Source organism: Xiphias gladius, chromosome 20 (assembly GCF_016859285.1).
Source record: "Xiphias gladius isolate SHS-SW01 ecotype Sanya breed wild chromosome 20, ASM1685928v1, whole genome shotgun sequence".
NCBI lineage: Eukaryota > Metazoa > Chordata > Actinopteri > Istiophoriformes > Xiphiidae > Xiphias > Xiphias gladius.
The window spans coordinates 4788120-4812779 of record NC_053419.1 but is presented as its reverse complement, the minus strand read 5'-3'; the positions used below and the strand labels follow the sequence as shown (position 1 = coordinate 4812779).

The 24660-nt window shown below is 39.9% G+C and overlaps 2 protein-coding genes and 1 long non-coding RNA gene across 10 annotated transcripts; 1 reads left to right on the top strand and 2 right to left on the bottom strand.

Moving 5' to 3' along the window:
• Positions 1-244: 244 nt before the first annotated feature.
• On the bottom strand, positions 245-6423 carry LOC120806488 (coiled-coil domain-containing protein 152-like). 2 transcript variants are annotated; one of them, XM_040157714.1, is made up of 8 exons: positions 6173-6423; positions 5417-5522; positions 4697-4765; positions 4294-4358; positions 3166-3301; positions 2669-2796; positions 2030-2125; positions 245-1322 (listed from the first exon to the last, which is right to left on the bottom strand). In XM_040157714.1, exons 1-8 carry the CDS (start codon positions 6233-6235, stop codon positions 1194-1196), a joined length of 792 nt encoding a protein of 263 aa, XP_040013648.1. In that variant the 5' UTR covers positions 6236-6423; the 3' UTR covers positions 245-1193. The 2 variants fall into 2 exon arrangements, with proteins under 2 accessions (XP_040013648.1, XP_040013649.1); XM_040157715.1 differs by having other exon boundaries at positions 6264-6423.
• Positions 6424-7100: 677 nt separating this feature from the next.
• Positions 7101-24608, bottom strand: LOC120806158 (growth hormone receptor-like). 5 transcript variants are annotated; one of them, XM_040156971.1, is made up of 9 exons: positions 24532-24608; positions 20121-20208; positions 14362-14497; positions 13286-13464; positions 12385-12563; positions 11988-12132; positions 11066-11156; positions 10730-10799; positions 7101-9276 (listed from the first exon to the last, which is right to left on the bottom strand). In XM_040156971.1, the coding sequence occupies exons 2-9, from the start codon at positions 20197-20199 to the stop codon at positions 8398-8400; spliced, it is 1758 nt and encodes a 585-aa protein (XP_040012905.1). In that variant the 5' UTR covers positions 20200-20208; positions 24532-24608; the 3' UTR covers positions 7101-8397. The 5 variants fall into 5 exon arrangements, with proteins under 5 accessions (XP_040012905.1, XP_040012907.1, XP_040012906.1 ...); XM_040156973.1 differs by lacking the exon at positions 24532-24608 and adding an exon at positions 21568-21721; XM_040156972.1 differs by lacking the exon at positions 24532-24608 and adding an exon at positions 20782-20895.
• On the top strand, positions 13943-17423 carry LOC120806159. 3 transcript variants are annotated; one of them, XR_005709647.1, is made up of 4 exons: positions 13943-14150; positions 14377-14474; positions 15840-15916; positions 16022-17423. It is a non-coding gene; the product is annotated as an uncharacterized LOC120806159 (long non-coding RNA). The 3 variants fall into 3 exon arrangements; XR_005709649.1 differs by lacking the exon at positions 13943-14150 and adding an exon at positions 14167-14262; XR_005709648.1 differs by lacking the exon at positions 15840-15916.
• Positions 24609-24660: the final 52 nt, after the last annotated feature.

Genomic DNA, 24660 nt, shown 5'->3' with positions numbered 1-24660 from the left:
AATAACCAAATTTAAGGAATACTTTTCAAAAGTGTTGGTTTTTGTAATTTGTTGAAACATATACTAAGACAGACTCTAGGAAGTGACTGCACAAAGCAAGAAATAGTCCGGGACATAACCCCCCCCCCCAAGCAAAACCACAATGTTTTGTTTTTATGTTCTGTTTTTGTAAATATTAAACAGGATACAATAACTTAATTAGTGAGCTTAAGCGGTGCAGGTAGGTGCATTTTGTTGCCTTTGATCAGAGCCAGGCTAGCTGTTTCCACCTGTTTCCTGTTTTTATGTTAAGCTAAGCTATCCAACTGCTGGCAATAGCTTGATATTCAGCATACAGACATGAGAGTGTTATCAACCTACTCATGTAAGTCTGGAAACAGAGCCAGTAAGCGTAATTCCTAACATGTCAAACTATTATAATGGAATGGTAAAATGGGAATATCAACTCAGTATTGCTCCAATAAAAAATTTAAATTCTCAAATATAAACACAGGCCTCCAAAATCAAAAATCAAAAAGTTGGGTTCTGGTGTGTGTGTATGATGTATGTAAAAATAACTGCCAACATACCCTAAATGCTGTATAATCAATCAGAGAAATGGATCATAGTATTGAGCTCAAATCAATAAAGCAGGAGTACTGATTTCCAGGATGACTACATTACTATGCATGTTTCACTGACAGCAGTGTGTGCAAATAAATTCTTTTATCAATCAGGTGGACAAGTTTTATGCTACTGAGAGAAGCAGATCATTGCAGACCTCTGCTTTCCTAAACATAAAAAATATGAAAACACAAACTACAGGAGTCAGACTTCAAGAGATCTACTTTTACAAAATGTCAAGATTAGTAGAACACAAGTTTCACACTGCAAGGAATGTGATGTCAACACCCCCCCCACACACACAGGCATCCGATTGGATTAAAGCCTTAGACAGGAATACAGCTCGTGTTTAAATGTACTCTCTGCGCACTGGTCACTGCATGCAACCGCAAACCTAGCCAGGTATGACAGTGCATAAGAAGCAGTAGAGTTAGAATAAATGATCTGTAAAATAAGTCAACAACTCTGAAACACAAATCTAGACTTTTCAAAACACTTTAGTTCCTTCTGGCCCCTGGATATCAGGAGCTTCATGCACCTGCGGAGCTCACAGGTCAGCAGCTTGTTAGCATTGTTATCTGGTAAACAAACTAGATCTTTCTCCTCTTCAGGCGGTTGTCGTTCGTGCCGCTGGCACGCTGGTTCTCTTCCAGCTCTTTGATTGTATGACGCAGAGCCGCAATCTCCCTGTTCTTCTCCTCCTGGAAAAACTGCAGCTTCTGAGAACACACACACACACACACACACACACACACACACACACACACACACACACACACACACACACACACACACACACACACACACACACACACACTCTGAGAAACATCTCGCAGAACAAAACAGCACAGACAGTGACAGGGAAATACCAATCCCTCATATTAAATATTTTATTCAGTGATTCCCGTGACTGATTGAACTTGGACTAATTGAGTGTGATGTGCTTTGTATTTCGTAATTGCTAAATGTTCAAATGTCTTTTAGGACTGTAATAAAAATGGTTTTTCATTATTGTTATGATTTCTGAAATCGTTTAGTTTCTAAAATATCACAAAAAAAGTAGATAAAAAGTAGACATTGTTATTTCCAAGATCTAAAGGTGATGTCTTTGTTATTCAATTCACAATGATTATAAGAGAAGAAAAAGAGCAACTTCTCTTTTATTTAGACTCATATGGAGTACGCACTCACAGGACACAAACTTATAAACCCAAATGATCTTGCAGGATCAAACAGCAGTAACATCACTTACACTCAAGATTTTATCATCACTCCTGCACAAACAGACACTTATGAAATATGTTTCTTCCCAACAAGACTCTGATTTACAGATTGGTTACCACTTCAATTTGCTTTGTATTTGTTAATAAAGTTCTATAATGAAAGAGAGAGGGAGGACATGAAGGGGTCTGTGTGGGCTGCTCACCCTCTTGAAGACGCTCTGAGGAAGAAGGTTGGAGCCATGTTGCTGCTGCTGACTCCACTGAGCTGTGCTCTGAACTCTGGCTAACTTTGCACCAAACTGCCAAAACATACAGAGCAAAACGATAAACTTCGTAAAACTCAAACTGCCCGGGATCGAAGTAGAGTTGGGTTCATCTTGAAAGCATTCCTCAAGTCTTCTGCTAATTTCACAGAGCATTTCTGAAAATACGTAAGGCTGCTGTGGTTTGTGTCATGTTTTCCATATATGAAACTAGATGTGACCCTTCAGTCCTGCAGATTATCTGGCAAATTATGAATCATGAAGAGAAAATAACCACTTACAGACTGTATTTTACTTGTTAATCTTTATAAACTCTCAGAAACTCTTGTGCTATGTAATTCTTATGTAATAAAGAATTAATTATTCCGTGAAATACTGCAAGATTTTTAACGCAAAAAGGGAACTCTTTGTGTTCTATCAAAACAAACATTTAAGTGTTTTCCACATAAATTTGTATTTTCGAATCATGTAAAATATAATAATCACAAACACCTGTTAATGTGTCCTGAGTTAATTGCATTCATATTGGTGGTAAATGACAGCATCACTGTTAGAAGTAAAATGTAGCTTTCCATTTACCTCCATTTGTAAATTAAGGAGCTCGCTCTGCCTCTCCCTCTCCTGATCCTTCAGCCTCTTCTTCATCTCCTCCAGATCCAGATCCTTTTTCTCCAGGAGCCTCTTTACTTCAGCATCTTTTGCTTCCACTGTCAGGAAATAAAGCAACCAGAGGCACCAGCAAAATGCAGATTCATCTTCAACATACTTGTTTTATTTTTCTCTATTTTTGGCTTATTCTGTTTCTGCCGAATTATTGTTAAGAAACTAACAATGTCACTTCAATAATGTTTCACTGAAAAAATGAATCCGAATTAATGGTTGAATTGTGCTCCATAGAAAAACAAGAAATAAACCGAACATGGCAAGGCGACAAAGTTTTCCTTTTAATTACAATCGCACATGTTGTTAACAAGTACTATGCATGTGTAGTTGTTTGTGTTTTTACTTCAAATAGAAGTTGGGAGACTGGAACTGGACCACTGTGTGAGTGAAGTGTGTGATTTGCGTGGTCTTACGCTGGTTGAAACCCTCCCTGTGAGCCTGCTCCACCTCTCCCCTGCACTGCTGTCTCATAGCCTCTAGCTCCCTCTTGTGTCTCTCTGCTTCTGTTTTCATTTCACTGAGCAGCCGCTGAACCTCAGCCTCACCGTCCTGTCAACAACACGCAGGCCTCACACCACATCACTGACTGATGCCAGAGCTGGCCAAACATTTAGCACTGCTACCTAGTTAAAAGGTTTTGAAAGTCACTAAAATGCTTTAAAATATTGGTAAGAAGGCATATTTATAGAGAGAGTCAACTGATCATTCTGATTTCAAAGTGGATTATAATTTAGTAGCTGTACATTTGAGACCAGGAAAAAGCACTTACATCTACTGTTTTGTTCTCAACCTGACAAACCAAATATATACAGTATGTCAGCTCTGTTTATTCAATTACATTTATATTAACCAAGGAAATTACTCATTATATTCGATTATAATCCTTCAGAATTTGAGAATAAGACATGTGTCCTAAATTTCTGTATTCTAACAGCACTAACTCAGAAAACTATGAGCTGAGACTGAGATAATGTTTTACAACTCTAACCACAAATCACAAAAATAAATGTATAAAATAAATAATAAAGTAATAAATAATACAGTAAATAAATCAAACAGAAGTGATCCCCAATTATGCTCTTGTATAAAGTCTGCCCTAGATGCATTTCTCAGAACATAATTAACATTTCTATCATGCCATATAGATGACTTTACCTTGTCCCCAGAGCAGCTATGGAAATAGAAAACGCACAACCTTCAAATAAAACTCTTGATTCGCTGCTATAATCAGTCTCTTTGATCCAACATGCTTTTTCATGAGAGACATTTTGACTTGCCACAGCAGGAAAAGCAGAGGCGTAAATAATAGAATGAATGATGGCTAAATTCCATTTAGCTCCTTCAGTTTCATGACAATGATGGATACTGTGCATACTGGCTCACTGTCACACTCTCATGAGTTATTGGGACTCTTGACAAGAGGGGAGCCATTTTTAATGTTATTAGTAACACCTGTGTTTATCCTACTATGACAAGTCAAAATGTCTTCCATGAAAACGGCCTGTTATAAAGATACATTTGTCTCCTGCTTCAGTCCTTACCTCTGCTGTTTTCTCGCTCTGTCGTTTCAGGTCCGCCATATCATTCTTCAGTCTCTCATTCTCCACTGCAACATTGACAGTCTTAGAATATTTACGTGATGAAAATCCTCAAAATCCTTACACAGTATTTACGGTATGTAACAGTGGTACTTTAGAGTATTAATTTATTGGTAGTATTGTTAAGTGTTCACTTAAAGACGACACCATTACATCTATTAGCGGAACACTACTTATTTATTCTAGACCTAATTCTTCTGTAACTTTAGCTTCACGGTGGGGAGCGCTAAAGAAACCCTCCAAACATATTCTTTCTTCCCGACAAAGACTATTGTGAGTATTTTAAATTCCCAGGGATTTTCTTACCGTTCTTAAATATATGTGTTCGACTGGTCATTAAAGTTACCTCTGTGGTCGCACTGCTCCTGCACAGTCTGCTGCAGTCTGGTCACTGTGACGAGAAGGCTGTCTCTCTCTGCCACAGGTTGATAGATTAGATGGAATAGAATTAGCAAGTTCTCATGGATGGTTTGATTATTTTTAGGTGACATACAAGTGTAGAAGTTCCCGTATAAAGCAAATCAATTAGGGACATAAGGTTTATGCAACCACTGAAATGCGTTTTTTAATGTATTGCTTCATTTTTCTCCGATTTGAAACTTTCTTAATGCTGTCTGAAACTAAAACTAACCCCTCCAGTATTTTCCATTCAAATCAGTGACAAATCTGTCTGTGCAAATAATATTCAACCATCAGACACAGTATCATGTCACCATTGCTATGACGTTGCTATGATGTTGATTTGCATGACAATGTAGTAGAAGTTAGATGACCTAATACTATATCAGCCCATCTGTAAATTTTAACAAATTTAGGAGTTGATTTCCTGAAGTGATAAACCAAAGAGAACTTTCTCCCTTCTCCATGCACCTTGGAAGTAGGCGAAGTTGTGCTAGAAATACGATCTCCGCTTCGAGCGAACAGTCAGACCTGCCTTTTGCAAAATCACCAGCAGAGGGAGACAAACAAACACCAAATCAGGCACCACGAGGCTCTTGAGCCTTGGCAAACAAACAAAAAGTCATGTGTGAACCTCCAGCTTCTAAATCCAAAGACAAAAACTCACCTTCAATCAGACTTTTCTCCTTGGTCAGATAGAATTTAATGAGTCTATTGGCATCTTCCAGCATGATCTCCAACAAGTTGTTTTTGCCGTGAAGCTCTGTAATTTTCTGTCGGATAAAAGTACAGGCCAGTAGAAATAATCTAGACTTCAAGCGCAGACCTTTTCTTTATTCCACAATGGCCCCGCAAAGAGGCATATGGGTACAGTTACTAATGTACTAACAGTGTAACTAAACGGTATATTACTCAGCACTACTATTGTGGGGCACGTTCATTACATACCAGTTTTAATTCAGTGTCTATTGACAGGTTTTCATTGTATTCCAGTTACCATTTTGTGGCTAATTGCTGTATTTTGTTTCGGTCTTCTGTTTCATCTGACTTGGCTGCTGCAATACCATAAATTCACTGTCTATCTATCTACTGTATCTGGCGTTATATCGCAAAATAGAAACTAGCGGACAAATACTGAGATGGGAGACTAGAGAAATATCGCACAATTTAATATAGAGAAAAATAGCAGAAGGAAAAAAGTAACGTTAGTAACGTTAAGTAGGGTAACGTTAAAAGTACGTTATCGTCTTTGAAACTGTCAGATTATGACTGAGGTTATCACTCCCCTGTGAAGAACTAGTTAATTTATGTTTCTCCTCCTCATACTTTTTAATCCAATAAAGTGGCGCAAACTGAAAAACAGGAAATAAAATCAAATGGCACAAAAACCCTTAATTAGCCATCCATTAGCTAGCTAGCTTACCTGTTCTAGTCTAGCAAACTCCTCCAAAAACCTGTCAAGGTTAACACCGTTTGACTTTATCATCGCGCTGGCCCACGAAAGAGCGCATTACCGTAGCAAAGAGGGATAGTAGCGTGCTACCGCTTCCGTTTCGGTAAAGCCACACGAACGTGGAGCTAGGTAAACCAAAATGCTCTTTAGCTGCTAGCTAGGCAGTCCGGCTGTGAACGTTAGCCCACACCTCAGTGCGGGAGCGCCTAAACGGCTTTGCCGGTCCCTATGGCTCGCGCACAGAGAAATGGCTCATTTGTTTTAGTAAAGAGCAGAAGTTGGAGATACATGATTACGGTTTCTTAAACACTGTACCAGTCTATTCAGTATAAGAAAGTACAATTTTAGGTACTTTAGTATTTCCGTTTGTTGCACTTAATACTTTGACTCAACATTTCAGAGCAAAGTAGTACAGAAAATACGACTTTAAAATGCCATACATTTCACAGAGCAATTTATTCAAATGTCTGTGCATGTAGATGGATACATGCACAGGACATACATGGATGTACGTCAATAATTTAGGACCCCCTGAGTTGTTTTACTATTTATACATTTTCACTTTCACTTAACATTTAATGCAGTACATGTTTCTTCTAATTAAGTATTTTACCACTCAAAAAAATGTACTGCTTCCGCCTCTTAAGTGAGAATATTCCTTTTAGTACACTCTCAACAAAAAATAAATTCATCGGTCATCTGTGCAGTGCTTTGAAAAAACTAAAAACTAGCTGAGCTCAATAAGAAGACAAACTGGAGCAAAAGTATGAAAGTTTTTTATTTGTAACTAACATTTGTAACAGTTGAAATGCTGTTAACCAGAAATTAAATGAAAAACAAAAACCTTAACAGTCCATGCACTAACAAAAAAAACAACAACAAAAAAAACAACAACAAACAACAAAAAAAAAAAACACAGCTCTGAACACATTTCACAGTTTAGACTATAAATGAAGAACACAATATGTAATAGCATTAAAGTAAGATAAGCATCTAATATTCCATGATCCAGTTGACCATTTTACATACAGCTCATGCTTTTTCAGGGGTTCACCTGTTGGCAACAACATGATTATATAAACCCCAATACGACTGAGTATTAAAAAGAGCAATAGCTAACTTATTGGTTAAGTAACATTTTCAATGTGGCAGTATTGATCTTAAAGCCTGAAAAGGAATGAAAACTTTATGAAAAGCATAAATACAGTATTTTTGATTCATAAAAAGAGGGAACATAATTAAATTATGTTTACATTGACATTTTTCACAGGGTTTATCAATACACATTACCTGATTTTATCAAAAAGAAAGCTTTTGACATAAAAATTTTAGGATTAAGCAAGTACAAATAATATATTCTCATTTAAAGCAGCATTAGTCAATATTTTTATATCAAAATGTAATGAAATGACAACCTGTAATGTGAAAGGTGTCTCTTATATTGACAACACAACAGGGAATAACCAGCAACTCTGCAGCTCTTACAGAGCTTTTTTAGCCTCTTTTAGTTCATAGCAGCAAGTGGCAGACGAAATTTATAGAGTAGCTGGTTGGCTCAAGAACCAGATAGTCTTCTCAGGAGTTGATGGACACCAAACCAGAGCTAAAAAGGAGAGTGGACTTGCATTCATTAGTTGGACAGAAATACAACTTTAAATGAAAAAAAAAAAAAGCTCTTTGTCTTCTGAATATGTAAACGCAACTTTTTGCTAACACGTTACCCAAAACAACTTTATATGTTAGGGCTGATTCTCTTAGGTGGTTGGGGGATTATTCTGTCGTCTAGTGGCCTAAGTTGATCAATGCAGTTTTAATAAAGACAGTTATTCAATAAGTAGGGTTGTAGGCCTGTTTTTAGGTGTCAGAGTATTGAATTATTGAGGCAATTTCAGCCCCTGCTTGTGTTGTTTACTTTTGGTTCCCCTTTCCACACCTGAAGTGAAACACATTCTTGTGCCCCCTTCTTCGTTCATACCAAATTTCCAGCCTTGTTGACTTTACAGCCCTCTCAGAGCGTGCAATGCAAGGTCGGAGGAGGTAGAGGTGGTGGCAGGACAGGCACAGATGGCCCCCCAACTATTTTACATGAGCTGACATTCAAACACTACCTTGGGAAAATCAATCTCCAAGTCTCTTCCGAAGTTTATCTCTGCCTTTGATTGAATAGTCTTAACTTCGCACAGTACATAGCTGATCTACGGTGTGACGCTTCCCAAAATGTCAGGGGTTAGGTAGCCGTCTGGTGTCAGCATGGCCTTTGGGATTATCAGCTGTCGGGCAGGTGTCGAATTTTGTGTCAGTAAGAGGCTGTTCTGTCTGTCAACACCCTCTACCATGGTGTAGACAGGAGCAGGAGGTAATAGGGACATGGTGGTGGTATCTGATTCATAGTAAGGCGATGGGGATGGTGAAGAACTCAAGTTCTCTCCTGTCTGACAGGGTTCACTCGCATCCCCTGTGGGCAATCTAGGGCTCATTTTCCCTGCGTTGAACTCTGAGGTGTAACCTCCCTGATCCGCATTCACCACCAGGAGCTGAAATTCTCTCTTTTCTTTCTCCTTCTCCACCATGATGTCTTTCTCTGAGTCTTTGCCTGTGGTTTTCCCCCCCTCAGTCTGTTCCTCAGGTGACAACAGCACCTTGCCAGATGACCTCACCTCGCTCACCTGGGTGTACAAAGCCTCCCTGCCTAGAGCTGCAAAAGGAGGCTCTGCAGCAGTTGGGCTCTGGACCGGGGAGGTTGGCTCAGAGGCTGCCAGGCACAAGGGTTCTTTACTGAGGGTTTGGTTTGGGATCAGAGGATGGAAAGGTGACACATCCGGGTCAATGGGGAGATCAGGGTCGCAGCAGCTGGCACGGCCGGAGTCGTCATCTCTGAAGCCAATGGAGACGGGAGTGCAGTTGGAGGATAGGGAGCGCTCCATGAGACAGTCCGTATCCAGTTCTGTCAGTCTGTCATTCTGTTCCTCAATGTCTAGATCGATGAATTCCACCCAGGGGTCGTTGTTGTACAGCTCTGGCCTCAGATCAGGGGGACCACCCAGGATGGATGTCAACTCCCTCAGCTTCCCTTTCTGTGAGATAAAGAAAACAGAGTTGATACACTAAAGAGGCCACATTCAGCCCGTTAGTAAGGTCGGCTGCTTCAGGGATAATCTTTTTTACAATTTGGGTCTTATTTTGTAGCTTTGGCAATAATTTTCATCAGTAATAATAACATAGTTCTCAATTGCTAAGATCTGGGAATGTGGTGATGTCACTAAAAAGAAGTCAGAGAGGTCAAGAGACAAGCGGTCAAACAATCATGAGGCTTACATGGGGTTTTATTCAAAATCCCATGTTTCACAGTTTACAAAAGTTGCTTTACAGATGTGTTCCTATTCTGTTGTGTTGTGAACACTCAGACTTCCTGTGCACTGAAGGATTATTTTCAATGGTCTCAATATAACTTTTAACTCCAAATAAAGTTTTTTAGCTAATTTGGCTAAGTTGATGGCTTGTTTTAAAACCTGTGCTTGTGTTTCTTGCCTTGTTGGACATCATCTAATCAGTGTTGCAGACAGATAATATAGATAACAGATAATCAAGGACATAAATACCACAAAAAAAAAACCTTTTTGATTTATTAGCCAAAATGATGGCGACAAACAGAATATAGTTTGTGGTGCTCAAAGCATCACAAAGTTACCTCTTTGTCTGAAAAAAACAACTTCAACATCTTGTAGAAAGACGTCCCCGTCACTTGTGAAAATATGTGTTTTTTGATTTGAGTGAACTGGTCTTTTAAGTTAGAAAGCTGGGCTCAGTGACCAAACTCTGACCAGTGTTAGTTGTTTAGTTTTCTGTTGGTCTCAAAATTGTCTCTCTTCTACATTTTAGGTGAAGTATTACTTTAAAGGCATGGATACAGCAGGATTTAAAACAGCTTTTGTGCTGAGATCAGTTCATTCCAAAGGAATCAGAGGATCCGTTCGAGGATGCAAAATTAATCTTAGCGAATGATCTGTGTTGCGCCATTGACCATCAGCAAGCCGTCTCGACAGTGCTGACCTTTGAGGGGATCTAGAGCCAAAGAATCAAAAACAGATGAAGCTATCATAGCTTACTAACTGTGTTGCACCACTCACTTTCAGTTATCCTGCTCTGTCGAAGTAAAAACTGCTCCATAGAAGAGGGATAGCTTGCAGACATTTATGATGCAAGAGTCAAAACACATCTTGTGAATAAAATGTGTAAACTTTTTGTCTCGTTAGCAAAACTAAGCTTACGAGCGAATGAGTTTTTCTAAATGACCTTGGGAAGCTTGTTAGCTCGGACAGGCAAGCTAGCCAGTTAATGGTTAGCTTGCTAGCTTTAGTAGTTCACCACCTAGCCCCGCGAGTATTCTCCAAGCTTCCAGCCCCATCTACTGGGCGTGAACGAGCAAATGTCACTTTGTAATGTGACCGCCACATAAACACTGAGTGCCAATAAATCAGGGCAAGTCATGGTCAAGCATCATAACATGCGGGTGAATAGGGTGAATACCTTTAGTAGCTCTGGGTCAATTCCTTTTATTTTAGGTCCAGGAACAGGAGGCAAAAGAATAACCATCAACCTTAGGAAAGAAAAAAAAAGAAAAAATGTTAATTTGACAGAATGCACAAATGAAATAAACAGTGCAGATATACAGACTATCTCACTGTTTAACACCTTTGAATGACACCCCTGATAACACAGACGCCGTGACAGATCTTCGAGGTCAAACAGCCAACACAGACTGCTTGCTGGTCACTGAGCAGCCTACTGCACTCCCTTTCTTCTCTAAGCTTTTTAAAACCTCACAGTTCTGCACAGAAATCCTGGTAGTTGTAAAATACTTACTTTTCCTGCTGTGATATGATAACTAACATGAGGATGGCCACTAAACACAAGGCACCAAAGATGAGCAAAGCCACCACTGGGAATCTTGACACTGGGAAAGGAAAGACACACAAATTCACACATACTTAATATAATCATAAAATGTACTTTAAAAAAAAAAAAATATTAAAAAATGGAAAAAAAAAAAAAACATTAAAGGTTATGTTTAAGTTTTAGGTTGACAAATGTATAATTCACAGAAGCCTTTTTCAGACATTGACCACTTAACACTGTTGCCTTCATTTATCTTTTTATGTAAAGGCTTTTTGTCTTTCAGACATACAGTACAATGGGGTGCTCATTAAGTGAATGTTCATTGTAGCTTTATTCAGACATGACAGGACCATTATGGAAAAAGACTTGAAGATACTTGAAAAATGTGAACCTATCATCAGACTCACACCAGTCCCAGTCTGTGTGTCTTGTGTAATCATCGTTTTTTATATTTGAAATAAAGATTACATTAAAATTACGGAAAAACGATGCATTTTTTGTAAAATAAATAAATAAATAAATAAAACTTTGAGACAACATAAGTACAATGGCTTATTTATATTGGCTTGTCAATGGCAAATTCTCAAATATTTAAGCATAAACTGAGGCTGGATTCACAAATGGCTATGGTACATTCTGATCACTGCGTTAGGAGGATCAGACAGGTAATTACTGAGTTACCATTTCTTATTTATATGCTGTATTGAGGGGCTAAAGCTCAGTGAAAAGGGCAGGGCGCGGGTGAACTGTGGGCAGGAATATTGAAAGGTTTATTACTGGACAATCAGCTGAAGCCTCTAGGGGTTTCATGGAAAAGTGAAAAACATTTATAACACTAAATGTAAGAGCTTAGTCCACCAGGCTTGTAAACATTGCAATGAGTGTTTACCTTTGGATGGGATGTGGACAAATACTGAGTCGCTGAATTCTCCAAATTCTTTCCCACCAAGCATTTTGCATCGGACCCGAACCTCGTGATTTACGTTAGTTTGAAGCCCATAAAGGGAGCGATGTGTGCTTTTCACAAGGTCGACCTGTGGTGGAGAAGATAAGGTTCAAATATTAGAAGCAGTAGTACAGCATCACGGTCTTCTGTTCTAAGAAACATTCATGTTTCCTTTGACAATAATATCATGCTTACTATAAAAATCAATCAGGGTATATTACAGTCCTGAAGTCTTAAAATTAACTGATGCACATAAAAGTATGGTTCAATATAATAGTGAAATTCAACTTAACTGAAGCTCTAATTTAGCAAAGTAAAATAAAACTTAGAAGACACCCACTGCGTCCCATAGGTCAGAGTTGACATCGCGGTAGTGGACCTCATATTGCAGCGTCATCCATCCCATCTCCACGTCTGCGGACTGAGGAGGCTTCCAGCTCAGCATGATGTCATAATAGGTGCTGGTCAAACTCACATTCAGCAGCGTCCAGTTCAGCCCGACAGGTGGATCTGGTTGCACTGCAGAACGGAAAATTTTAGAGTAGGGTTTTATCATCAGCAATTGAACATAACTTCAGTTCAAACAGTACAGGTTTACATTCATGTACTCATGGATTATTCCTATTATATTTTTATTTCTAACTAATCCTTGTATCAAGATCACTGCTTTTTTTTTAACACTACATGGATAAAATTAAGTGAACACTTTGAACATTACATCCATATGTGAATGTTAAAGAAAATGTCATTCCAATACCGTGAGCAATTTTACATTGCAATTACATTACAACAGCCTCCACTTTGCAAATCCCTGAAGCCAGAGCTGCAGGGATTTGCTCCACTTCAGCCACAAGAGCATTAGTAAGGTTCAGCGCTGATGTTGAACGAAATGGCCCGCCCCACAGTCAGCATCCCAATTCATTCATTTTCATGCTGAAACAGGAAAATGTCTTCCCCCAAACTGTTTCCAGAAGCACGCTGTTGTTTAAAAATCTGTTGTGTGAAGTATCATCAAGATATTCCCTTAACTGAAACAAACAGGGCCAAACCATGGAAACCAGTAAAAAACAGTATATGGACAGAAAAAGATTCCCCAAAGTGCTCTGGTCGTTAATCTTCGTGGGTGTGGAATATGGGAAAAACCTCACATGACCGTGCATGGGTTTTTAATTAGGTTTTTTTCAATCATTTTTTTTTCTAATCTGGATCGTGACGGCTGAGCAGTGAGGCAGAAAAGTCACCGATGTCTTGGACGTGGAAGAGGTTCTCGTCATAGAGGACGGATTGATCCCTCGAGCGGAGCTGGACACTGTAATACGTCCAGATGGATGTGTGGTTCTCGTTGAAGAAGCACTCGTTTGGCGGGTCGGCGCTGTAGTGAGGACACTCACTCCACTCTTTCGGAGAGGCAAGGGAGGGTCTGCGGGGTGGGGGAAAGACAACATGCGGTCTAAAACACTGCATGAAGGAGAGGAAGGAGGTGAGAGAAAACGGCACCTCACTCACTCTGAAAATCTTCTCAACAAAGCAGTTTTTAGGTATTTTAGATGAGTACGTATTTTTACAGCTGTAGATTATAACCATGTGTACAATATCAATGAACATATTTAGCTCTTAAAATTAACTACTAATACTTTGATAAGGCTGGTGACATTCCATTTTTTGTTTTGGTAAACAAATTCCATGAAAAATACCAAAACCAACATTAAATTGATTCTACTAACGAGTATTGCATGTGTATCCAAGGCCCAATATAAGCTCTTCTTCTGCACCACAGAGCTCCATTGTGTTCTAAAAAACACATCAGTGAGCCCCACTGTTGCACTGAAATGTTCCTCCATTACCATGAACACGCACACTGCGCTGGTTTTGTTCTTCTCATGGGATTTGTTGACAACTAAATTGCAAAAGAATTTAATGTGGACTATTCAGTACGACATAAACACCTGACCATGGCCCAGCTTATACATTTCAACAGTAAATAAGTTACATCTGAGTGTAACCCTTAACTGGACTTTCGCCTTGTCAACAGGCGCAGACACAACAATGTACACAGCTGAGTTGTAAAAGCAGTGGACCCACTAGACCTCAATCAGCAACGGATGAGTAAGTATGAATAAAAATCTGGTTGAAGATACCAAGATACAAAAACAAAACTCTACAATCCTGTTTATTACAACTTTAGGTCCATCATTTGTCGAAGGAGAGTTTTTCAAAGGTTTTTTTTAATATCATTTTTCTATCATTTTGTGATGTCTTTGACAGCACAGAGAAAACCACATATTTGTAATGGCAATGGCAACATTTTTCCCCTCACTTTTTGTTGATGTAGAATAAGTGGAGGTCTCCAGGCTCGGAGAGGTTGTGGAAAGTGCCGACATTCCATCTGCAGCGGAAAGTCTCCATGTTGGCGGAGACACAGCCAGTGAGGTGAGGGCGTCTCTGAGGGAGGACTGCAGGGAGACAGAGAGGGAGAAGGGAGAGTAATTACATATCTAATCCCTTTTTATAATGTAAAGATCTGTTCCGCTCTCGTTTCTTTTTTGCAGCTGCTCTGACTCATGGTTGCTTTTGAGGACCTATGAGCTGCAGTTCAGGGACAGGATATAAACTGTAACCTAACTCTTGTGAGCAGCCCAGCCACAGGGCAAACATCAGCATTTTCCTGGAAGTCATTTTACCGCTCTTCAAGTGAAAGCTGCAGCCAGAGTTCACTGCTGCGGCTGTCGTGGAATAACTTTTCAAAGACTGTGCACTAAAACATTAAGTACCACATGGATCCTGTTTTACTGGCTGCATAAACTGAGATATGTGCACAGAGCTTCTCTATAGCTTCCTTGCAGCTGCCTTTAGCTGTGCCCCAATTCCTGTCTGTCTATTGTGTGTTCACACAGTCAAACTGATAAAACTGAGCGCAATATAAAAAGTTAGTGTGCAAAATTATACATTACTTGCCTTTTGAGTGTGCTTTTGATAGATGCTACTGTCGCACAATGCAATTAAAAAGAAATTCAGGAGCTCCTCACAGCTGCAAAAATTTGAAACAAATTGTCGATCGTCTTGAGACCAAAATCCATATTGGATCTCTGGAAAAGGATTTTGCTTTGTCTTTGTGAAGTTTAATTGGCATTGGCATTATATCTTAAATGATAAAGTACATACATTTCATATATAGTAACTGCAACAACAGTATAAAATAATAATAACCGTATAATTTTTTCTGTATACGCTAGTATCTAGTATAGAAGAGGGGTATAGTTCATCTTGTCCTATAATGAGTGCTGCAGTGCACTTTCAAGAATTTTCAAAATGCATAATGTGTGCAAGATGAAAGATGAGAAAAGTCCAGAGCACACTGAAATGTACCAGCCCCGTCATGTCTTTATAATCATCATTTCAGTATGTCCTCATTTATGAGCCCATTAGCTCCATGATCTCCATTATATAGCTGCCTATTACCGCCTTAATGGGTTGGTCCACCCAACCCAACACCCAACATCTCTTTCACAAAACACTGTTCCGGTTAATCTGAGTAATTCACAGAAAACACTATGAACAGTTTTCATAGGGAATATTTCTTTGGGTTAAATAGAAAAAGGAAAATAGTTCCAATGACTAGAGCGCGACCGATCCATCAGCCGAGCTGACATTTTTGGCCTATGCACTGGTATTGGCATAATACCAGATACAAATAAAAATGTTTGTCAAAAATGTATTAAATGTGTTAACTTAAAATGATCATTGTTATTGGATCATTTTAAGCCTCAAATATTAATATTGATATTGGCCTCAAAGTTCCAGTATCCAGGGCTCTAATCTGAACTAAAGGACCACTTGTTCCGGAGCTTTCAATCACATCTCATGATCTTGAGGTAAGTAAGTGAGGAAATATGTTTATTTAAACAGGCACGAGGGAGGTTTTTTTGTTGTTTTGTTTTTTTCCAACCTTAAGTAAACTCTGCTCGTTGTATTACCAGGAGGCTTTGTGATAAGTGGTTCTGGGGACAGCCGCGGCACTCAGCTGACCACATCAACACTTCAGGGAGGAAGGACAACACAAGCCCGGGCTGGCTGATTACCGAGAAGTGTCAGGACAGGATGGCTCTTTCGCAGCTGAGAGGCAGCGCGGGGAGCAGATGATGAATACCTCTGGCCTGCTTAGGGCGCTTCAGGGAAGGGGAGTTACAGGGTAAAAATAACCTGTTTACCAGATCCCCTCCTCAGAACTGTGCTTAGCTCAGTTAAAATCAATTTGACACTCAGTTATGCGGAGCATTTTTGTTTCTCGCTTGTCAAGATAAATGAGGACATGTGGGTGGTTTGTAAACACTGTGTGTGCGACAGGGAAAATGTGTGAAAAAGACAGATTGCCTTATTCGTTCATTTTATTTTTGGGTTGTGCGAGAGTGCTTGGGTAGATTCCACTTTTTTTTCACAATTCCATTTTGCCATACCATTTGCAGTCTACTGAGATATCTCTGCTGCAAATCCACGAGCAGGACTGATTCCCTGTGAAATTGAATCTACAGGATTGTTCAATATCTTTGACGTAATTTTTTAACTACGTCAAAGTAATTAAAAAAGCTTGAGCATGGAAATTCAGTCTTAACCTTGGGAACAGCAGTGCATAGTGAAATAGAGTCATCTTAACTCAAAGGTCCCCCATGTTTGAGTTATGAAATAACTTGGTTAGTCGGGTTTTTCATTTACTGGATTATTCAAACAAAGACTTTCACATCTGGGTAATTCAACCTCTCAAATTAATTTCCAGATTATTTTGTGTAATACAAAGTATATCATAAAATGGTATATAAAAAATTACATGTGAAGAAAGACATTTATTAGTAACTCTGTTTCCTACAAATTATGTTTATATACTACTAATTAGCATTACCACATACGTTTTGAGGGGAAACATAATTACTATACATTAGGTGGCAACATTTCTTCAAGTGAATGAAATGCTACTCTATGTCAATTTACCATGCAGGTATCAGCACATAGGTAGGAGGTTTGGGCGGAAGGTGGGTAAACAAAATTGCAGGACTCTGACACAGGAGACACTGGTTCGAATCCTACGACCCACGTGTGGTTGGGTCTACATGGCAAAAACACTTTGCTTGAGGTTAGGGAAATATGGTGGCTGTGGTTAGGCCATGTTAAAAAGAAGTAAACACGTCATTGCGTTGAGGCTCAAGTCAGTGTTGACTTTTTCTGTATTACACCAAGACCACAATCCTTCCCTAAACTTAACCCAGGGCTTAAAAATCACCATGAAAACTTTTAAACATGATTTAATTGACATGGGCGGATACTCAATTGCAAGAGTGAATAATTGAAATACGCCGTCATTGAAAATTTTACTGCTACCTTTTTTTTTTTTTTAAATCGAAATTTTTCAACTTTCCAAGTATGTTAATTAACAATGTTTCGTCGTTACTTGGATAAGTGCAATCCGGGCAGCATTAGAATCCCTTATAAACATAATTTCTAAGAGGTTGTTCATACTATAGTTACTAGTGCTTTGCAGGTTTTAAAATCAAATATAAAAATGTATTTAACTTATAAAATATACATTGATATACATACATCAGCTTATCCAACAGTATATAAAAGAGTCAGAGTTAGCTCCCCACCACCCCCCTTAGTAAATTATATACTTTCAAGCAAAAGTCTGAAATCCGGAGTTTTACCTGTATTTTTAGATTGTGGTTTTGCTACTTCAGCTTATCAACTGGACCTGAGTACGTCTTCCACTACTGAGTGAGAGTGAGAAAGAGCAATATAGGAAAAAAAAAAAGGGAATAAGGGTTTTTCTCCTTGATGTCTTCTTCTCACATAGCACATATGCGGTCTACAACCAGGTCCTTCTTGGCAAGGAATATTGTGAGGAGAACTGGATCACCTTGCAAACTGACAGGCTTCATTTTTGTGCTTGCACGTCAAAGTAAGTGCTGCCGTGTTTGCTCAGCTGCTGCCAAGCAGAGTTCACTTCTGGCGTAAGTAAACATGTGAGCAGTAGATGTGGAGTGCTTTCTGAACACAATCATTAGATTAACAAAACACACAGACAATTTCCAACATAACATCAATTTACAGAGTATTCTCAATACGGGAGTCCTCTCTCTGAGGCAAAACAACCACAACCCTACCAAGTAAACATATTTACAGCATGATTTTTTTCTCTGAGTGCTGCTGACACAGTCTATTTCAGGGTGAAACAAAACATCCTTGCACAATCTGTTTTGTACAAGCCCAGATGCATTCTCTTTTTGTCATGATTTCAGAGGGAGCAGGAAATAACAGCTAGCGTTATTTTCCTTTAAAGGACTAACTCATACCCTCAGCAGATGCCATAAACTCACAGGTAGAACCCCAGTTTATTGTCTGGCTTGGTTCGTACAACCTCTTGATGATAATTAGCGTGTGTTTTTCCTATTACAGCATCTATTAACATCTGCACAGTGTGTTGGTGGGAAACTGTCATTAATGTCTTTCCTGTGAGCACACAGGGCAAACGGTTATTTACAGAGTCACGTGTTCTGGCATCAATCAGTGTGCTCTCAGGGGAAAATACCTCATCCTCTGCATTTAGAATAGCCATTTCCTTCCTTGGATGAGAGCCACAATGCTCTCAGCTCCTTACTAACCTAACAAGCCTTTTTGGCAAAACGTGGATAGAAGAAAAAAAAAAAAAAAAAAGGTTGTGTACAGCTGAAAGTGGAGAGTGACAGTATAACATTTCCAGTCAAGAAAACCTAATTACATTAAGACCCAATGTCCTGATCCCTGCTGGATATAAACATTGGTGCTCCGGTGAACAGGTAGTCTACATTGGTCTTTTTAGATCTTTTTCTCCTCTGAAAAGAGCTGCCCTCTGTGAGAGCGGTGAGAGTGAGCTAAAACCGTAAAGCTGAGGTCTGGAAAGATAAACAATGAGCTCAGTGTAAAGCTCCTTAAAGCCAAGAGGGAGCTGCAGATTCAGCTGATGACTCTGTAGGTTCATCACTACAAGCAACCCCTTTTTATCTTTGTCCTTCAGTTACATGTAGTTGTTTCTCCAATTCGGCAAGCAGCCCTGCACCGCAGTGACAGCAGACCAGTGCGAACCACTCAACATAATCTGAGCTGTAGGCAGCGAATCGGAAATCCCTAGGCCATCAAAAGTCAGCAGACTTGATGCCGAGTCTGCACAGAAAAATTAGACTTAGCCCCACTGATTTCTGTGAACACATTGTTGGCTGTCACTCCCACATTTTTGTTACAGGGGGGAAAACACACTTGTCAGAACACAGCAGCCTTGTGCAATCCCACATTAAGACATGAAACAAAACTGGAATAAAAATATGTAGAATGAGACCAGGAGTAGAGGGCAACACCTCTTCCGTCCACACCTCCGCTAACTTACTAACAGTGTTATGTAACAAGACAAAGCCCAGGATGTCCGTGGCTGACTTAAATAGTCAATGCAGACCTCGTTTATATCTGTGGATAAAGCAAAGCTCACATATGCTCAAATACATAGCTTTTCCACTGTCACTGAGGCACTGACTGGTTGAAAGGGGGGCTCTACACATAAACAGCTTCCCATTGTTCAGCAGTGGAGTGCTCTCTGCTCTCCAGAATTCCTGGGAAGCCACTTCACTAGAAATCTGCTGGCTGCTCTGCATGGCTCTCTGTGTCGGGCTTTACTGTCGTGCAACACATTTCATGTTCACGCCAGAGCAGCACAGTAACTATGCTGCTATTAATGTTTTCTATTATTGCAGGCTAGCATTGTCCTGTGGCCCATTAAAAAAAGATTTATCTCAAAAATTTGTTCCATCTTGCAATTTTTTAATTCCAAAACAAACACCAACAGGCATGAGAGGACGCCAGATGTCAGAGAAAGCATCATCAATGCCAGGCATATAACTTGCCAAGAATGTAATACAATATTTTACTGTATATAATAAACATAATTTCAAACCTGTCTCAAGTCTTAAAATGCCTACAAATGTTTTAAAAATCTAACCTACTTATGCAACACAAGTAAACTGAAAAGAATGGTCAGCAAATAAAGGTTCATGAACATACCTTGCTCAGAGGTTGATTCCAATGCTGAAGCAGTGAGGATGTGAAGCAAGAGGACTACCGTGGTAAGACCAGCAGCCATGGTGTTGAGCTGTGGAGGCAACATGTGGTGAATGTTAGTTTCTCAGTGCAGTCCACCCATCTGAACGACACGATCCATGAAGGCCCTGCCCACCACCACCATTAAACAGGGGCGCTTTTACCACTCCTTCACTTTTTTTTTTAAAAAGAAGAGGGGTTGGGTACACCCATGACATAACTGTATAGAGTCATAGGACAGTAAAGTGCTTTAGATAAACTCCTTCATCAAAGGACAGCAGCTTATCTATGAGGTTATTTTACATCCTAACATTCAGCTGAATTCAGGTGAACTCTGTTCCCACTCTGCTAATATTTTGTTAAATAATTGAAATATGAACTCTTGAGGACAGGACCCAACAAACGCCTTTGCCATCTAAACATTTCATGTTTTTTAAACAGCATAAATAAGCTGAATAATATTTATAGTCGTGCTGCTTTAAAACATTCAAATTCTTTAGGCTTTTGATTTACGCAGGATTTGATATTTGGTGGTTATAAAATGACCTTAGTTCAGATTTTCATCCAAGTGATTTGAATAATTGACACTTGAACTGATATGTGCTCCTTATACACTATCACTTACACTTCAACTTACACTTCACCTCCTTTCAGCACTTTCATTGTCACTTCAACTCTGCTCCTTAGGTTATGTTTTTCTTTACATCATTCGGTCCTTCATTGTTTCCAGTTTTATTTTGTTACCTCTCCTCTCATTTCAGATGCTTCCCTTCCTGCCATTGTGTGTTTCCCGCCTGTATGATTGTCTGCCCAGCCCTCATTAGTTCCACCTGTCTCTCATTGTCTTCCCCTAACCGGTGTATTTAGTTCACGTGTTCCCTGGTCTCAGTGCCAATTGGTCTTTGGAGCTTGTATCAAGTGTTCCAGCAGGTTCCTTGTTTTTATGTTCCTGTTTATTGTTAGTTTCTGTAACATTGTCTTTTTTTTCCCCTTCTACCTGCCAGATTTGTCCGCCTCTACGTCTGACTGCTTACCTGTGTATCAAACCTGTTTTGGCAAGTAAAGACTGTTCTTTGAATCCAGTTCCTGTCTCATGTCAGTCGTGCTATTGAGTCTATTTCCCTGTGGTTTCATCAGTTGTTACACACTTAAACTGAAACTTCAACACTTGTCAGCACTTCCTTCTAAAGGCCGGTGATCGTCTCTCAATTTTTACACTTGAACTAACACTAATTCATATCATTATTTCAATTTAACTGAGTCTTCCCGTCTTCCACAATTTATACTTCCTCCAGAAATCTGGACTGTTATCTAAACTCCTTTTTTTTAGGACTTTACTTCACCTCACACCTTTAACGTTCTATTTTTCCCATAGATGTCAAATGACATTTCAACTCTGTTCATGACTTACTCTTTGTTTCAATTCAGCGAACACTTCATCTAATAGTGTACTTTAGCTTCAGTCAGTGCTTAAATTGAACCCATCGCATTAGCTTCACTCAGCAGCTACACTTAAATTGACACAGCTCCTTTCAGCACTTCCATCTTTACACCTGAACTAACACTAATTCCTAAGGACACCAAACACTAAGTGCTTCACCCCTTTCACTTCAATTGATAGACTCCTTCAACTTCATTGAGGGCTTGGGCTTAAACTAAACCCTCAACAATTGGTTTTTCCATTTCAACTGCCACTTGAATATATATTTCAGTTATGCTTTTCAGGTTGTTTGAGTGCTTCAACCTAAGGTATTGTTTTATCGTTCACATTATCATTTTAAAATCTCCAAAGACTCAACGTGTTAAGGCAATAAAAGGATTTTTAAATGTTTCAGCTGCAATTTTCAGCACATTTTCTTGAGAAAATTTAGACTTGTCTAGTGTTTGTTTGTTTTGTTTTTTTCTTGTAATTTGTGCCATGAGGAAAAAAAAGGGTTAAGGTGATCCATCACTGTACACCCCACTCTATAGACAGCAGGGAAGACCAGCAGGTCAAAATCAGAATCTGAACATGTTTTATTCATTATTTCCTTTTGCGGTATTCACAATCTTTACACTTGATGGAAAGGTGTGTATCGAAACAGTAAACAGTTCTGTTCTGAACGTGACCTCCATCAGTAGCCAGCAGTGCAGGGTTGCTGTCAACACTTGCGAAATCCATCCTTACTATATTCTGGGCTTCATTTAGATCTTGTTTACTTATCCTTGTTTGGGATTCATATTCATTTATCCTCTAATGCAAGAGTTTTTAAACCCAGAAGCTTGGGCTCATGTGACGTTTTAGAGTTCTCAAGAGATTTAACATCCTGATATATTGTTTAAAATATCTTTTAAAAATACTTCACAATATTGTTATGATATATATATTTGTGGCTGCTCTCGTGTTAAGATAAAAAATAGTAATGTGATTTTCAGATTTCAATGGCAACTTAACACCTGCCTAAAAGCTGGCGTTTTTGAGAATTTCAAGACCTAAATATGTGTGTAAAGGGCAGAAAAGCCCTGGAAAGTGTATGGCCTCAAAGAGAAAAACCCCTGAGAACATGTCACTGAAGCCATTTTGTTAGAGGGAGTATTTGTCAGGATGTCGAAAATGAATGATCAGGTGTCGTCGAGGTGTGAAATACATTTGACCCCAATTTATGAACAATGGATTATTGAGCCCGTTACAGTTGAGAAGATCATTTTCACATACCAGTGGACACAATTCTTGAAACAATTATTCAATCAGTTGACTAGCTGATGACAAGAAAATTAATTAAGGTTTCAATTTGAATCAATATGAAAAGAAGCCAATATTTCTGCCCGAACCCAAAGTCTTATGGCGCTGTTGAGGTTGTTATGCTGAGTGACCACCTGTTGACACATAATCTCTCTTCCTCCCCTCAGACCCACTGACGCTTACTCGTGTTCTCAAGCTTTGTCTGGTTAGTTCCGCGTCTTTGCTATTGACAGTGACGTACAAAGATGCACCCTGATTGCTTCCTAGGTTGCAGTTACACTATTATGTTTCTGTTAGAGCTCGACTGATATACTGTATAAATTTATATCAGAGATATACCGTGCAGTGTCAGTGTTGGGGGGTATGTATATTATTTATATTTGACACTCATTTTTCTTCATTTAGGTTCAAATATTTCGGCAGTATTTCTGATTTGCTTGATCTACATAATTATAATAACTTCTTTTCCAGTGAAGTTCACCCTTAAAACTATAATCTTGTTGAAAACATGGGAAAATGAGGGGTTAGGACAAAATTAAAAAAAAAAAAAGTGCCTTTCAGTAAGAGGAGTGGAATCTATGGAACAGAAATCAAGTGTGTGTGTCCTTGTGAGACCTCTTTAACTTCCAAATATGAGGGCTACTTCCCCAAAATGTTGTTTATCTAAGAACAGAACATTGGCCGATATGTTGTGATTTGGATGTCGGCTCTGTGTTGGGTTCAATAGGGTCGCATGAGCAATAGGCTAAAAAAGAGCTCCTGTTACATAATCTTTCACCTATGTTAACCAAACCCCGTTAGCCGGGAAAGGCTTTGTCATCATTACATGGTAAGGCCAGTGACAGGGCGAGGAGTGAGAACAAGTGCTGAGGGTCTACAAACACACAGCTGGAAACAGACAGGTCTCATGCTGATAAGACAGACTAGCAGACTAAACCACCCTCTCGGCTGCAAACAACACAGCCCCCCCCCCCACCCCCCGTTTAGGTGAACAGGTGTGGGCTCTGCTAACGCACTCAAGGTCAGGACATAAAGGTGGGGAGAGTATTTCAGCGCCATGTGGCTCCTGGTGTCCGACACACAATACTTGGCCGCGTTGTTTTCATTTTCTCAGCCTCGGAATTGGGAGCCTACACAGGCGTGCGAACTGACCGGACTCACTGCTCCTACGGAAACACCGGCCCGGCTGAGCGGTCCCTGGGACCGGAGCCCCTGCCGCCCGTGCCCCCACAGAGACCCCTCTTTCAAAGTCACTTGGGTCGTTTCCTATTGACACGAAATCCGAATCAACGGGTTCCGCTCGGCCTTTTCGCACTTGCCACAGCGCACGACTGGACGTTAAATGCTCAGCTGCGCCGTGCATCTGCATTCCCCCTTCGTTTTCGGCCACTCATCTGTTCGGGTTTTTGCTCTCAGTTTTCAACAGTCTGTCCTTCAGAGTACTTTCAGTTAAACGACCCTTTATCTCCGGCTTGTTTGGGCTCAGACCCCCCCCCCGTGTGTTGTTCTACGGCTGCCGCTACCGCATATAAGACGCTAAAGCTTTCACCTGACGGACTCGGGTGAAACCGTGTCCCCCATCGGGCGCCGGGGGCTTAAATGCAGCCGCGTGGACACCCCGAACACGCAGGACAGACACGAGAAGGAACTCACCGCGTGGTGGCGCGGTGAGCGGTGTCCTCCCCGTCCACAGCGCTCCTCAGTAGGACGGCGACTCACGCAACTGAACTTCGCAGTCCCACCGGAAAGACCCTGGAGACCTCCCGAGTTCCGGCCGGCAAT